The 16,911-nt window shown below is 40.6% G+C and overlaps 1 protein-coding gene and 1 pseudogene across 13 annotated transcripts in view; both read right to left on the bottom strand.

The window, feature by feature from the left end:
* UBAP2 (ubiquitin associated protein 2) overlaps positions 1-16,911 on the bottom strand; it is a 126,460-nt gene that overhangs the window by 43,989 nt on the left and 65,560 nt on the right. For 6 of the 13 annotated variants that reach the window (XM_063650217.1, XM_063650212.1, XM_063650211.1 and 3 more), the window contains 2 exons: positions 7,593-7,647; positions 6,053-6,156 (listed from right to left, as the gene is read on the bottom strand). The exons of the other annotated variants lie outside the window; for them this stretch is intronic. In XM_063650217.1, the coding sequence (XP_063506287.1) occupies positions 6,053-6,156; positions 7,593-7,647 (159 nt within the window). The remainder of the gene's footprint in view (positions 1-6,052; positions 6,157-7,592; positions 7,648-16,911) is intronic. 13 annotated transcript variants of the gene reach the window in all.
* Positions 2,488-6,045, bottom strand: LOC129044682 (oligosaccharyltransferase complex subunit OSTC-like; annotated as a pseudogene).

Genomic DNA, 16,911 nt, shown 5'->3' with positions numbered 1-16,911 from the left:
GAGGGTAATTTTTGTATACAGTATAACGTACGGCACTGAATTGCCTCATAATTTTTGACAAAAAACAATTAGCCATATGTATATGTGTTTATTTCTAAACTACTATGCTATTATGTGTCTTGCTTACTATAGTGTTAGAGCAGTTCTTAAAATCAGGGAGTGTCGGCTGGGTGCGGTGGCTCACACCTGTAATCCCAGCACTCTGAGAGGCCGAGGCGGGTGGATCACAAGGTCAGGAGATGGAGACCATCCTGGCTAACACAGTGAAGCCCCGTCTCTACTAAAAATACAAAAAAAATTAGCCAGGTGTGGTGGTGGGTGCCTGTAGTCCCAGCTACTTGGGAGGCTGAGGCAGGAGAATGGCGTGAACCCGGGAGGCAGAGCTTGCAGTGAGCAGAGATCGTGCCACTGCACTCCAGCCTGAGTGACGAAGCCAGACTCCATCTCAAAAAAATAAAATAAAAAATCAGGGAGTGTGGGTCTTGGAACTTTTTTTTCTTTTCAAAATTGTTTAGGCTACTTTAGTCCCTTTAATATTATATAAAAATTTTAGAGACAAGTTGTCAAGGCCAGGCACAATAGCTCACAACTGTAATCTCACCACTTTGGGAGGCTGAGGTGGGCAGATCACTTGAGGCCAGGAGTTCAATACTTACCTGCCCAACATGGTGAAGCCCTGTCTCTACTAAAACTACAAAAAAAAAAAAAAAAAAAAAAAAATTAGCTGAGCATGGTGGCGCACACCTGTAATCCTAGCTACTCGGGAGGCTGAGGTAGGAGATCACTCATCCGGGAGGTGGAGGTTGCAATGAGTTGAGATCGCAACACTGCACTCCAGCCTGGGTGACAGAGTGAGACTCCATCTCGAAAAAAATAAAAATAAAAAAAAGAATCAAGTTGTCAAAAATCTGCTAAGATTTTGATTGGAATTGTGCTGAAGCTATCGATCAATTTGGAGAGAAATGACATTTCAAAGATATTGAGTCTTCCAATTCATGAACACTGAATATGTTCCCTTTTATGAGGGTCTTCTTTGATCTTCATGTTCCTCTGGAACATGTTGCATAATATTAACATACAAATCTTGCATATACGTAGTCAGAAATAACTATTTCTTGTTTTTTTGGTACTACTAAAAAAAGTACTGTTTTTCTCATTCTTTGTTTGCAATTGTTCACTGCTAGTAAAGAAGTACCATAATTATATTTTAATGATGGTTATAATTCTATATGCATTTGTTAGAATTCATCCTCTGTACCTCTAAAAAGGGGAGAATATAAGTGTATATATATAAAAACTACATCAAAAAATCTGATTTTTTAAAAAAATCAGTGGGGAAAATTTACCTGAGACGGACTACCGTGGATTAATAAATTCAAAGACTGAGTCAGTAAAAACTAAATGTCACAACAGTGAGACTAAAATATATTAAAGTGATATATCCCTCTATTTATTGTCTTCTTTTTCTCTCAATACTGTTTTATATTTTTTTCTAATCTTACATATCTTACATATCATTAGACTTATTCCTAGGCATCTGGTGTTTTCTGAAGCTACTAGCAATTTTTTTCCATTTTCTGTTTGTTGATGATTTATAGAAATACATGCCTTCATGAAACTTGTGTCTTGCATCTTGTGCTTGTGAAACTCTCCAATAATTTGTCTATAGATTCTTTTACACAAGCACAAAAAACAACGGTTTATTCTCCCTTTCCAATCCTTATGACTTACTTATTTTTTCTTTATTGCACTGGCTAGGACCTCCAGTACAGTGTGAATGGAAGCAGTAACCGCATGTGTTTTTATCTTGTTCCAGAGGAAAACCATTCAATATATCACCATTGACTGTAACACCTGCTGTAAGTTTACAGATATTCCTTATCTGATTAAGGAAATTCCTTGTATTCCTGACTGCCAGGGTTTTGTTTGTTTTTAACTAGAAAAATTACTTATTTCTGCTCCTTTCATAGATCTTATTGTTCAGGAAACAGTCATAAATACATATCTGAAATAATGTATCATCACACTACCTATTAAAAGGCAAAGCACCACAGGTAAAGCTGATTAGCCATCTAGAATTCTACACTTATGGAATCTTGCTTCCAGATTTTGTATTAATTTCTGAAAATCAGAAATGTCATCTCCAAAAAAAAGTTAAAGGGGCTGTAAAAAATAATCACTTATTCAATATTATATTTGTAAACTGGAGTATATTTTCTTTAAAGAATGAAAAACTAAGAAGAAAATGTCACTCAACATCATTGATGTCAATAGGTCAACAGGAAAAAAAATACTATGATAAACTTGTCTCTTTGATACCAAGAAGAAATTTTACTCCAAGCTACACTTCCAGTGTTTTCACTACATATTTCTTTACTGCTGCTCTTCATTCTGTTCCACATTTCACAATAGCGCATTGGTACAGCTTTTAAAACTTCATTGACAGGAACAAATCCAGTATCCATTGATTTCTTCTCAAAAGGCACTCTAACCTATCAGATTGCCTGGCAGTTACATTCTCATGAATACTCCAGCCATAAAAAAAACTCAACAAGACACAGACAAATCCAGTGAATAGAAGAAGAAATCTACTGGGTTTTGGGATATTTGGTGCATTCGACTGGTACAGGATTATGAAACCTAAACCTTCCATTGTAAACAGGAAGCTGGATGCAAGTCCTTCCATAATATACTGTCCATTTACTCTGTACACCAAGAAAGCTACTGGCCTCTGATGCCCATGTTCATCGGTCACAGAGCCAACACTTTGAGGTTCAACAATAACATCATAAATTATTCCTCTGGTGATGAGGAAGCAAGACACCACCACCAGAGCATACATAGTCATGGCCAAGGGCATGTGCAGCCTGGTCGGCTTCTTCAGCTTCAGGTTGGGACATTCGAGCACTAATGGGATGTGGTACAAAGTCTCCACGTTGATGGAATCAAGGGCCATTATCAGACTCAAATCCCACATGCCACTCAGAAACACTGTTTGTTTGTTTTAATTATGAAAGAATACTGAACGCTTTTCCTTATTGAAATAATCATATGGATTTTTCTCCTTAATTTTGTTAAATGGATAATACTAATTTCTACATTTTTATATATAATACACATAACATGAAATCTATCCTTTTACAACAGACGGCTGAATAATTTTTAGTATATTCACAATTTGTGCAACCATCACCTCTAATTCTAGAACATTTTCATCACTCCAAAAACAAACTCCATACTCATTTGTAGTCACCACTTTTCCCAAATAGTTCTAGCCCTAGGCAACCACCAAGCTAATTTCTGTCCCTATAAATTTGCCTTAGACATTTCAGATAAATAAAATCATAAAATACAATATATGTGGTTTTTCTGTGACTCTGCATACTATTTTCAAGGTTCATCCATGTTGTAGCATGTACCTTAATTCCTTTTTATGGCTGAACATTATTCCATTCTATGTATATTCTATATTTTGCTTATACATTCATCCATTGATAACATTTGAGGTTTTTCCCCCCAGACAGACCTGTTCAATAGGAAGTATGGGTTGTTTCTACTTTTTTACAATTATGAATTATGTTGCTATCAATCTTTTTGTACAAGATTTTATGTGAACCTATATTTTCCTTTCTTTTGGGTATGCATCTAGGAGTTGATTTGACTTGTTTTTTAGAAGTTAAACTAAGCTGGGCATGGTGGCTCATGTCAGTAATCCTAGCACTGGCTGGATGGGAGGATCTTTGAAGCCAGGAGTTCAAGACCAGCCTCCGCAACAATGCAAAATCTTATCTCTACAAAAAACTTTAAAATTCACCCAGTGCAGTGGTGTGTGCCATAGTTCCAGCAGTAAGTACTAGTGAGGTTAAGGTGGGATGGCTTGAACCCAATGGTTCAAGGCTACAGTGAGCTATGATCACACTACTGCACTCCAGCCTGGACAACAGAGTGAGATGTTCTCTCTTTAAAAAAAGAAAGAAAAAAAAGAAGGTGGGGCACGGTGGCTTACACCTATAATCCCATCACTTTGGGAGGCCAAGGTGAGTGGATCATTTGAGGTCAGGAGTTCAAGACCAGCCTGCAACATGGTGAAACCCTGCCTACTAAAAATACAAAAAAGTTAGCCAGGCAGGGTGCCGGACACCTGTAATTCCAGCTACTCAGGACACTGAGGCAGAAGAATCGCTTGAACCTGTGAGGTGGAGGTTGCAGTGAGCCAAGATCGTGCCATTGCACTCCAGCCTGGGTGACAGAGACTCCACCTCAAACACCCCCCCACCCCAAAAAAAAACAGTTAAGCAAACTTAAATACCACGTATAATTCTTTTTTTTTTTTTTTTTTTTGAGACAGAGTCCCACTCTGTCACCCAGGCTAAAGTGCAGTGGCACAATCTCAGCTCACTGAAACCTATGCCTCCTAGGTTCAAGTGATCCTCCCACCTCAGCATCCCAAGTAGCACATGCCTGAGACCACAGGCATATGCTACTACGCCCGGCTAATTTTTTTATTTTTTTTGCAGGGACGGAGTTTCACCATGTTGCCCAGGCTGGTCTCAAACTCCTGAGCTCAAGCCAAGTTATCTTATAATCTCCTAATATCTATATGACCCATATCAATATTCCTTTTCTCCTTCCTGGAACCAATTATTCACATTCTTCACCTTCCCCTGATGATCTCATAAGAAGCTTAACAATTTTACTAGTGTTTTCAAATAACAACTTATAAATTTTGTTGACCCTCTTTACAGTTTCTCTATTTACAGTTGATTAGTTGTGCTTCTGGCGGTACTTTCTTACTTTTTGGCTAGAGTTGATGTTATATGGATGCTTGTGTGCATTATTTTTTTTTTTTCAGACACAGCCTTGCTCTGTTGCCCAGGTTGGAGTGCAGTGGCACAATCATAGCTCACTGCATCCTCAACCTGCCAGACTCAAGTGACGCTCCCCACTTCAGCCTCCCAAGCAGCTGGGACCACAGGTGCACACCACCATGCCATGCTAATTTTTTAAGTTTTCTTAGTATAGATGAGGTCTTACTATGTTAACCAGGCTCGTCTCAAACCCTGGCTCAAGTGATCCTCCCACCTCAGCCACCTAAATGCTGAGATTACAGGCATGAACCACTGCACCTGGCCTTGATGATTTATTGAGCTATATTCTAAGTCTAGGTTATATTTCATTGTGTTAAATTATGTTTTTGTTTTTTGTTTTTGTTGTTGTTTGAGATGAAGTCTCGCTCTATTGCCCAGGCTGGAGTGCAATGGCACAATCTCAGCTCATTGCAACCTCCACCTCCTGGGTTCAAGCGATTCTCCTGTCTCAGCCTCCCGAGTAGCTGGGATTACAGGCATGTGCCACCATGCCTGGCTAATTTTTTGTATTTTTGTAGAGACAGGGTTTCACCATGTTGGCCAGGCTGGTCTCAAACTCCTGACCTCAAGTGATCCATCTGCCTCGGCCTCCCAAAGTGCTGGGATTACAGGTGTGAGCCACCGCGCCCGGCTAAATTATGTATCTATAAATATAATCTCAATAATTACTGTACAAAGAACTCTATATAAATAAACAACCAATATTTACCCCAAGAATTTCAGAAAATAAATAATCCAGAAACAGCATGATACGGAAAAACCTGCAGAGGCAACGTTGCTACAAACCCATCTATCATCTACCACATTATCATACATTATTTGGCCAAAGAATCCACCATTAGAAATGGGAAGTACTTCCAGTAAAAAATCTTCTCCTCAGAAATTCTATGTATCTGTGACATACTTTGATCAGAGTGTGGGTTTGTGCTGATTTATGCCGATTACCTTATATAGCCTCTTTCTTAGCTTGCAGAAGGGAAAATCAAATTCCTTGTCATCATGAGATTTGTATGTGACAGACTTTGGTGGTAAGAACCAACTAAGAATAGTTTCAGAGGTAAGACAGTAGCCTGTTTTTCATTCTTTTCCATCAGCACATTTAGACTTCATCTTTGTATGAGAACATAAAACTCTTAATAGCTCAAACATTTAAAACTCATCTCTGGCAAAAACAGAACACTTACCAGTTCCCTCATCTGCACCATTCTGAGCAGCTTCCCAAACTACTAGCTTTGTCCCACACACATCTGTAGATGTAGAACCTGAATAGTCTGCAGGATTAAATGTCCTGGGGTTTGAAATAAAGAAATAATAAAGGCAAAAGAAGCAAGCACCTAAGCCAAAATATTAACCATACATGATCTTCCACCAAACAAGCCCAGTGCCTTCTCACAGCCACTGTAAAAGACGTCACCTCTCCTTCCCCTATTTAAATATAACTAATTCTGCCAGCCATGGAGATGCAGATGTGAAAACCAGAAGTTGCCTAGGGACCTTCCACACATTCTGGTATAATAGCCTTATTTTCCTAAAACACGGTCCTCAGCATCCTAAAGCAGACAAGGAGACGTATAATCTTTCAAGGCAAAATAAGAGCTCTTATGAGAGTCCTGCTGAAAAATAAGGCATAAATAGGCAACAGGTATTTTCTTCCCAAGTCAGAATCCAAGTTTGGCTTTGAATCTTTTACAGCTTAGATTTATATGCTCCTTTACAGAAACATTAGATAAAGAAGAAAACATTTTGTTCAGCACCTCTATTTCTTTTCAATAAAATCATAAACTGAACACCCAGTTTAATTGAATCATGGTTCAGAGGTCTAACATGAGCCAAAACAAATATTACCTTTAAAATTTTCACAAAGGAATGTGAAGTAAACAGAAAAATCCACAAAACAATTTAAAGCTAATGAGCAGGGCTATGTCTTAAAGTGCTCCTGAGAGTTTGCGCTCTGTGTTTTCATCCCTCCTTTTCCTCAAAGGAGCTTAGGCAGAAGGCAGATTGCACGAGGCACCACCACTTCTAGAAGGCACTAACACCAAGAGTGCTGCCTGAAGTTAGAGAGAGACAAAGGGCTTTTCTTGGAGCCAATTCCTTTCCTTGACTGCATCTACGTATGGCTTCCACAGGATGTTTTAAAACTTTTTCTAAAAATCCAATGGGAGCTAATGTTTTAGAAGCAACAAAAAATAAAAAAACACCCAGAAACAAGAAATAAACCTCTGATTTTAGTGCCTTTGAGTCTGTTCAATGTTCACTATTACAATTCAGGAAAAAGTTATCACTCATACATAAATAAGCATTACATTTACTTAGCATTCAAAGACAATTGCTGGATTAGCTAAAATGGCTCTTAGGAAGTGCCATTTAAATACGTCTATAGGTATTTTGTCACAACTTCAGGCGAAGTGCTACTGACATTTATTAATAGTACAGAGAGGAGAGATGTTGCTAAACATCCTACAATATACAGGAGATCCTACCACCCCATGGAAGTATTATCCAATACACAATCTCAATAATGCCAAGGCTAGAAACCCTGCTCTAATGCCTATTTAAAAAATCAATTTTATTCATATTATTTTTCTTATTTGTAAATCTCTTTAAGTATAGAAAACACTAGATTCACCATGATGACTAAATTAGATGCAGGGTATTAGAAGCAACTGCAGAATAAAAACTAGGGAAGTAAATAATTATAAAAATAGGATGGCTATCACTTACCCCATGCCTTGGGTTGAGAACCTTCCTGCCCCTCTCCCTCTGCTACGTCCAAATCCTTTAAAAAAACACACAATTATAGTATAAAATAATACTTACGTCCTACACAATTACACTTCCTTCTTCATCCTATACTCACTACCCACACAATATTATCATTGTTCCTAATGGCACCAACATTCCAATCCAGGGCATCCAATTTACTGATCCCTGCTGATACAACTACCTATACTCAGTTAGTGACTTCTAAGGCTAGCAAAGAATTAAATTCTCCTTGTATTATATTTGTGGTATTTGACAGCTAAACACAGGGAGGTTGTATTATAAAATAGTCTGCATCTTTTAAAATCAGAAAGGGCTAACACCATGGAATTATAACCCACTACTATAAAATGAAATGAGAACCAGAAAGAGGAAAATGCAAAGTAAGCTGAAGGCACTGTTAAATATCATTTTAAATACTAGGTCTTTGATCAAAGACCAAAATGGCAGCAAGCATGAGAACAAGCAAGCAAGAAGAGAAAATTATGACTAGCACCTTTCCACATTCTCTTCATTAAAATCCCAAACTGAAGAGCAAAGGCCTAAATTTAAGAGCTAAAATTATAAAACTCAGAGAAAAACACAAAGCAAAAGCTTTACAACGCTGGATTTAGCAATGATTTCTTGAGTATGACACTGAAACTACAGGCAAAAAAAGAAAAAATAGACAAAATGGACTTTATGAAAATTAAAAACTTTTCTGGGACAGGCATGGTGGCTCACACCTATAATCTCAACAATTTGGGAGGCTGAGGTGGAAGGGTGGCTTGAGCCAGGAGTTCAAGACCAGCCTGGGCAACATAGGGAGACTCCTTCTCTACAAAACTATTTTTATGGGCATGGTGGCATGCGCCTCTAACTTAGCTACCTGACAGGCTGAAGCAGGAGGATCCATGAGCCCAGGAGTTGGAGGTTGCAGTGAGGTATGATCAAACCACTGTATGCAAGCCTGGGTGACATAGCAAGACTCTGTCTCAACAACAACAACAAAATCTGTAACAAAACACATATTGGCTAGGCACGGTGGCTCATGCCTGGAATCCCAGCACTTTGGAACACCGAGGCAGGTGGACTGCTTCGGCTCAGGAGTTCAAGACCAGCTTGGGCAAATGGCAAAACCTTGTCTCTACAAAAAATACAAATATTAATGGGGCATAGTGGTACATGCCTGTAGTCCCATCTACTCAGAAGGCTGAAGTCGGAGGATTGCTTCAGCCTGCGAAGTTGAGGCTGCAGTGAGCTGAGATTGCACCACTGTACTCTAGTCAGTGTGACAGTGAGACCATTTCTCAAAAACAAACAAAAAAACACCACGGTATCAATAGAGTAAAAAGGCAACCCATAGAATGGAAGAAAATATTTATAAATTATATATCTGATCACAGAGTAACATCTGGAACATACAAAGAACTCCTAAAACTCGACAACAAAATACTCAATTCAAAATGGGCAACGGCCAGGACCGGTGGCTCATGCCTGTAATCCCAGCACTTTCAGAGGCCAAGGCAGGAGGATCACCTGAGGTCAGGAGTTCAAAACCAACCTGGCCAACATGGCGAAACCCCATCTCTAATAAAAATACAAAAATCAGGCGCATGCCTGTAGTCCCAGGTACTCGGGAGGCTGAGGCAGGAGAACTGCTTGAACCCAGGGGGCGGAGGCTACAGTTCCTAAGTTGTGCCACTGTTCTCCAGCCTGGTTAACAGTGTGAGACTAAAAAAAAGGCGGGTGGCGGGTGGTGGGCAATGGACTTGAATATGGATTTCTCCTAAGAAGATATACAAATGACCAATAAACACATTAAAAGATACTCAGTATTGCTGATCATTAGGGAAATCCAAATCAAACCACAATAAAATACAATCCCATATTCATTTGGATGACTACTACCAAAATTAAAGTAAAAAAAAAACAGAAAATAACAAGTGTTGACGGCCGGGCACGGTGGCTCACGCCTGTAATCCCAGCACTTTGGGAGGCCGAGGCAGGCAGATCACGAGGTTAGGAGTTTGAGAACAGCCTGGCCAATATGGTGAAACCCCGTCTCTACTAAAAAAATGCAAAAATTAGCCAGGTGAGGTGGCACGCGCCAGTAGTCCCAGCTACCTGGGAGGCTGAGGCAGGAGAAATGCTGGAACCCGGGAGGCGGAGGTTGCAGTGAGCCGAGATCGCGCCACTGCACTCCAGCCTGGGTGACAGAGTGAGGCTCTATCTCAAAAAAAAAAAAAAAGTGTTGACGAAGATGTGGAGCACACCATTGTGCACTGCTGGTAAAAACGTAAAATGGGGCTGGGTGCAGTGGCTCATGCCTGTAATCCCAGCACTTTGGGAGGCCGAGACAGATGGATCACAAGGTCAGGAGATTGAGACCATCCTGGCTAACACGGTGAAATCCCATCTCTACTAAAAATACAAAAAAAAGAAAAATTAGCCGGGCACAGTGGCGGGCGCCTGTAGTCCCAGCTACTCGAGAGGCTGAGGCAGAATGGCGTGAACCCGGGAGGCAGAGCTTGCAGTGAGCCGAGATCACAACGCTGCACTCCAGCCTGGACAACTGAGCAAGACTCCATCTCAAAAAAAAAAGTAAAATAGTACAGCTGCTATGGGTAAGAGTATGGCAGTTCCTCAAAAAATACGATTGACCATATGATCATGAAATTGCGCTTGTGGGTATATGTTTATACAACAAATTGAGGCCTGACATGGTGGCTCACACCTGTAATCCCAGCACTTTTGGAGGCCAAGGCAGGAGGATCGCTTGAGGCCAGGAGTTCAAAACCAGCCTGGGCAACAAAGCGAGACGCCACCTCTACAATAAATTTTTTTAATAAATTTTTTTTTAAGAAGGCAAAAGTAAGACTTCACACAGAGGTATTACTGTGACTTACAAGAATGTAAGAAATTCAGCTAATTAGCTCTAAGAAGAAAACTTTCAGTCTACAGCTTTTGGCAAGAATACAGGCCAAAATTAAACAAGCTACAAAACAAGGAAACTATTCTCAGGACTTAAAACCTTGAACTAAAAAAAAAATGCAGTATATTCATACAACATTATATTATATTGCCATAAAAAGGAATGAAGTACTGATACATACTACAACATGGATGAATGTTTAAAACGTTAAGTTAAGCCCTTCAGGGTAAAGGCGATGGGGAACCCAAAACATTATCTAAGAGAAAGAAGCAGTTACAAAAGACCACGTATTATACAATTCCATTTACAGGAAATGTCCAGAACACAAAAACCTACAGAAATAAAAAGGCAATTACTGCTGCTCAGGGTTGAGGTGAAAGAATGAAAGAATTGGCGAAATGATAGTTAAAGGGTAAGGTATACTTCTGAGGTGTGGAAAATGTTCTAAAATTGATTGTGGTGATGATTGCACAACTTGGTGAATATACTAAAAACCATTCAACTGTACACTAAATGGATGAAATGTATGGTATGTAAATTTTATAAAGAATATTTTCTTTTTTAGGCTGGGAGCAGTGGCTCGTGGCTGTAATCCTAGCACTTTGGGAGGCTGAGGCAGGTGGATTACTTGAGGTCATCAGTTCAAGACCAACCTGGCCAACATGGTGAAATCCTATCTCTACTAAAAAAAATATATATATATATACAAAAATTAGCCAGGCATGGTAGCGCATGCCTGTAATGCCAACTATTAGGGAGGCTGAGGCAGGAGAATTGCTTGAACCTGGGAGGCAGAGGTTGCAGTGAGCCGAGATGGCGCCACTGCACTCCAGCCTGGGTGACAAAGTAAGACTCAGTCTTGGAAAAAACAAAAACAATTTTTTTTTTTTTTTTTTTTGAGACAGAGTCTCGCCCTCTCGCCCAGGCTGGAGTGCAGTGGCACCACCTCAGCTCACTGCAACCTCCGCCTCCCAGGTTCAGGCAATTCTTCTGCCTCAGCCTCCTGAGTAGCTGGGATTACAGATGCCTGCCACCACGCCCGGCTGATTTTTGTATTTTTATTAGAGACGGGGTTTCACCATTTTGGCCAGGCTGGTCTCGAACTCCTGACATCGTGATCCGCCCGCCTCGGCCTCCCAAAGTGCTGGGATTACAGGCGCGAGCCACTGCGCCCAGCCAAACAAAAAATTTTTTAAAATTAAAAAATCTAATCCATCGTCCCCATAAATTCTAGCAAGACAATAGAATTATTGTTTCCTACTCACCTGGTAGTAATTCTACTAGTAACATTGGCTTCTGTGTATATACCATTTCCCTGCATTGTTATCTGGAACGAACAGATTAATCTAGCAGCTCAGAATAAAGATCCAGAGTCTTTTAATCACAAAAACCAAGTCCAACGTTTCCAAAGATTATCAAAGCGAATAAACCATATTATGGTAAATGCTGTACCTTTCCTCCTCAAGCCCTGGGACTCTACTACATCTCTGTTGAATGACTGTTCAAGGTTTTTTCATTTTTTGAGACAGAGTTTTGCTCTGTCACCCAGGCTGGAGTGCAGTGGCGTAATCTTGGCTCACCACAACCTCAGCCTCCCAGGTTCGACTGATTCTTGTGCCTCAGTCTCCCAAGCAGCTGAGATTACAGGTGTGCGTCACCACGCCTGGATAATTTTTTTGTATTTTTAGTAGAGACGGGGTTTCACTGTGTTAGCCAGGATGGTCTCAATCTCTGTAGTCCCAGCTTCTCGGGAGGCTGAGGCAGGAGAATCACTTGAACCCGGGAGGTGGAGGTTGCAGTGAGCCAGGATCGCACCACTGCGCTCCAGCCTGGGCAACAGAGCGAGACTCTGTCTTTAAAAAAAAAAAAAGGACTGATCTGTAATCCCAACTTCATAAATATGGAGTCGTTCATTGATTAAACTCTCATATATAGAGGCACAATAATGGCATTATATAATTACAGGAAATAACCTATCTGTTCAGTAACTGATTTGAGAATCAACATTTTATTAAATGCTGTGTGGAACAAGGACTCAGCGAGACTCCCAAAGAGGGTACTACAGAGGATTCGAAATGTAAAAGTAAGCTGGGTCTGGTGGTTCACGTCTGCAATCCCAGCACCTTGGTAGGTCAACGTGGGAGGATCATTTGAGCCACAGTAGTTTGAGATCACCCTGGACAACAGAGCAAGAGCCCCTTCTCTACCTTAAAAAAATTTTTTAAGTATGTAAAACATAGTAGGTGCTCAAAATTACTTTGCACTTGTACTATACGGACCGTATTCATGTAATAATTAGTTTTAAAAGTACAGGAACTAGGCCGGGCGCGGTGGCTCACACCTGTAATCCTAGCACTTTAGGAGGTCAAGGCAGGCGGATCACGAGGTCAGGAGATCAAGACCATCCTGGATAACATGATGAAACCCCATCTCTACTAAAAATATAAAAAATTAGCCAGACGTGCTGGCGGGTGCCTATAGTCCCAACTACTCGGGAGGCTGAGGCAGGAGAATTGCTTGAACCCCAGAGGCGGAGGTTGCAGTGAGCCGAGATTGCACCACTGCACTCCAGCCTGGAGACAGAGCGAGACTCTGTCTCTAAATAAATAAATAAGTGTAACCAGTGAAACCCCATCTCTACTAAAAACACAAAAAATTAGCCGGGCATGGTGGCACACTCCTATAGTCCCAGCTACTCGGGAGGCTGAGGCAGGTGAATTGCTTGAACCTGGGAGGTAGAGGTTGCAGTGAGCCAAGATCACGCCACTGCACTCACTCCAGCCTGGGCAACAGAGACTCTATCTCAAAAACAAAACAAAACAAAACTATATCATGGAATCAAATCTTCAAGCAAAGCTGGCAAATACATACTTAGCTGACATTCTAATAATTCCGCTTTAATCCAAATCCTGACATTCTAATAATTCTGCTTTAATCCAAATCCTGAGTGTTTTTTTGTTTTTTTTTTTTTTGAGACGGAGTCTCACTCTGTTGCCCAGGCTGGAGTGCAGTGGCGTGATCTCGGGTCACTATGAGCTCCGCCTCCCAGGTTCACGCCATTCTCCTGCCTCAGCCTCCTGAGTAGCTGGGACTACAGGCGCCCGCCACCATGCCAGCTAATCTTTTTTTCTATTTTTTTTTTACTAGAGACGGGGTTTCACCATGTTAGCCAGAGTGGTCTCAATCTCCTGACCTCGTGATCTGCCCACCTTGGCCTCCCAAAGTGCTAGGATTACAGGCGTAAGCCACCACACCCTGCGAGTGTCATTTCTAATATATAAACACACTCAATTACAGCAAAGAAAAAAAGGTGGATCTATGTCAAGTCCATTAAGTATATTAATCTTTTTCTGCATAAAGCACATTCAAAACAAAGTTAAATGAAATAGCAGGCCAGACGCTGTGACTCATGCCTGTAATCTAAGCACTTTGGGAGTTCGAGGTGGGCAGGTTGTTTGAGCTCAAGAGTTTGAGACTAGCCTGGGAAACATGGCAAAACCCTCTCTCTACAAAAATTAGCTGGGCATAGTAGCGTGTGCCTGTAGTCCCAGCTACTAGGGACACTGAGGTGGGAAGAGGCTTGAGCCTGGGAGGTGGAGAGTGCACTGAGCCAAGATCACACCACTGCACACCAGCCTGGGTAACAAGACAAGACCCTGTCTCAAAAATAAATAAATAAAAATACAGTAAATAAAAATGGTGAGCCACACGAAATTTTATATTGCTTTGGAACTCCTAAATTATGTCAAGACCAAAAAAATAATATGGGCTTATTTACTTCATTCATATATATAAATATCTAGAAATACAAATAAATAAAAGATGGGGAAAGATATGATAGTAAATAAAGGCCTAATGTCTGAAAAGTTTAAAATATCTGAAGGCTGGAGTGTAGTGGCACAATCACAGCTCACAGCAGCCTCAACTTCCCAGACTCAAGCCATCCTACCACCTCAGCCTCCTGAGTTTCTGGGACTACAGATGCACACCATCATGCTGGGCGAATTTTTTTTTTTTAAACAAAAAAAGCCTGCTACATTGTCCAGTCTGATCTTGAACTCCTGAGCTCAAGTGATCCTCTCACCTCAGCCTCCCAAAGTGCTAGGATTACAGGCATAAGCCACTGTACTTGGCCTGAAATTATTTTTTAAATACATTGATATAGAACTGCTTGAGTTCATGAGTTTGATACTAGCCAAGGCAACACAGACTCCTGCAAGGAGGGATGGAAGGATGGAAGGATGGAAGGATGGAAGGTAGGTAGGAAGGTAGGAAGGAAGGAAGGAAGGAAGGAAAGAAAGGAAGGAAAGGAAGGAAGGGGAGAGAAAGAAATACACTGAGGTGGAAGGAAGGAAGGAAGGAAGGGGAGAGAAAGAAATACACTGAGGTACACTACAAAAAATAATGTCAGAATCATAGCAATTTTCACATTATCTCTATGAAGTGGAAAACTTCTCTCTGCTTTTCTCTTTCCTCTCTTCAGGATACTGGTGAGAAGAATAGAATTGTTAAGATATAACACAGTTGCTCCTTCCCCTATGATCATCACATACCTGGCAGATCCCAAGACAAGCCCCACTCCTTGCAGTTGCTTTTTACAACTCTGAAGCTAAGCTTCAGGAAAGTCCTTAAAAAAATCTCAGCAGAACTGCCAGCAGCCAGCAGCCAACAGCCCCTCTTTCACCCAAGCTGTCAAAGGGCCTGCTGGTAAACATACTTACCTGACATTCTAATAATTCCGCTTCAACCCAAATCCTTCGCAAAAATCCTCAATTACACTCCACTAGCAAAAAAGCTTATGAAAGATATACTCTATAGGAATGATTTTTCAAGTGGCTTCAGCTTGAATGCAAACTCTGCTCCACACTTACGACAACTTACTATCCAGCAGGGCCAACTGATCAAGCTAAGAACAAAAATCAAAACAAATAAAAAATAGGTAGGTAGTTTGCCTACATAGCTGCTTTTATATAAAGTGAACGTAATAGATTTTGACAGTAAAATTAAGTGCCCATTTTGTCGCCCAGATAGTTTAAATGGACTATGTTTTTGATTGTTTGCATTCTGTTCCTATTCACCGGTATATATACCGATGAGAAAATTATATGAACAGCCACCATACAGTCCCAGTAAGAACAGGAAGAACAGGTCAAATAAAACACCATACCCCCTGCAAAATTTATCTAGCATACTTGTGATTAAGAAAAACTATGGTGATTTTACATGGTCTGTTAACTTTTATTTATTTGGGGTTTATTAGCCTAAATACCAAGGTAAACATATCAACTTTTTCCTCAAAGTAATAACAGTACCCATCCTAACAGATACTCAATCTCCAATTCACTGGTTATCCCCTATAATGTGTGGTGTCTTTTTTGTTTTTTTGTTTTTGAGACAGAGTCTCACTCTGTCACCCAGGCCGGAGTAAAATGGCATGATCTCGACTCACAGCAACCTCCGCCTCCCAGGTTCAAGCGATTCTCTGCCTTGGCCTCCAAGTAGCTGGGACTACAGGTGCATGCCACCACACCCAGCTAATTTTTTTGTATTTTGAGTAGAGACAGGGTTTCACTATGATGGCCAGGCTGGTCTCGAACTCCTGACCTCATGATCTGCTCGCCTCGGCCTCCAAAAGTGCTGGGATTACAGGTGTGAGCCACCGTGCCCAGTCCCCCTATAATGTGTTTTTATAACAATAAACCTGTCTGATTTATGACACGGATCAGCTTGTAATCCTTAAACATGTCTCTAAACAACCAATCCAAATACATACTGTGACTAAATTCCTACTGTCAAAGGGTAAAAGTAAAGGATTCAACAGTGTAGTCAGTAGTGGGATTTCAGTCATGAAGATTTGACGATTTCTCTAAGACACCCATTAATGCCAGCAGAAGAATCTGAGAGATTAAATACCCTAGGAAAGAAAACCCTCTCCCTGGTAAGAGGGGAAGCTGGGTTACTATGTATTCCTAAAACCTTAAGAACAAAGGAATATCAGAGCAATGATATTTTAACCAGAACAGGGTGGTAAGGACTAATCACACACGTAACGCTGGTCTTATACTGTGACCGCCCTCTCTGGTGAGACACAGTAAAATTTAGGGGTCAGTGAAGTCATTTTATTCTTTCTTTTTGTTACCGTCTATTTTCTTTTCCTTCCCAAGGTGTGTACTTCAGGGTTTAAGACCTAATAAATTAGTAGAGGCGTACGTGCCAACACTCTTCGTTGCCATCTTTCTATCTTTGACAATATAAGTTTGAAACTTGCTTTACAGAAACCTGATCCTAAATATAAAAAACACTAAGCAGTTTCAGCTTGTGGAACACAGAATTATACTTGGTTTTTACCAATATACTATGTGGCAT

The sequence above is a fragment of the Pongo pygmaeus genome, chromosome 13 (assembly GCF_028885625.2).
Source record: "Pongo pygmaeus isolate AG05252 chromosome 13, NHGRI_mPonPyg2-v2.0_pri, whole genome shotgun sequence".
NCBI classification, from domain to species: Eukaryota; Metazoa; Chordata; class Mammalia; order Primates; family Hominidae; genus Pongo; species Pongo pygmaeus.
Note: the sequence above shows the minus strand (reverse complement) of the source record. Positions and strands in the feature narration are given on the sequence as shown.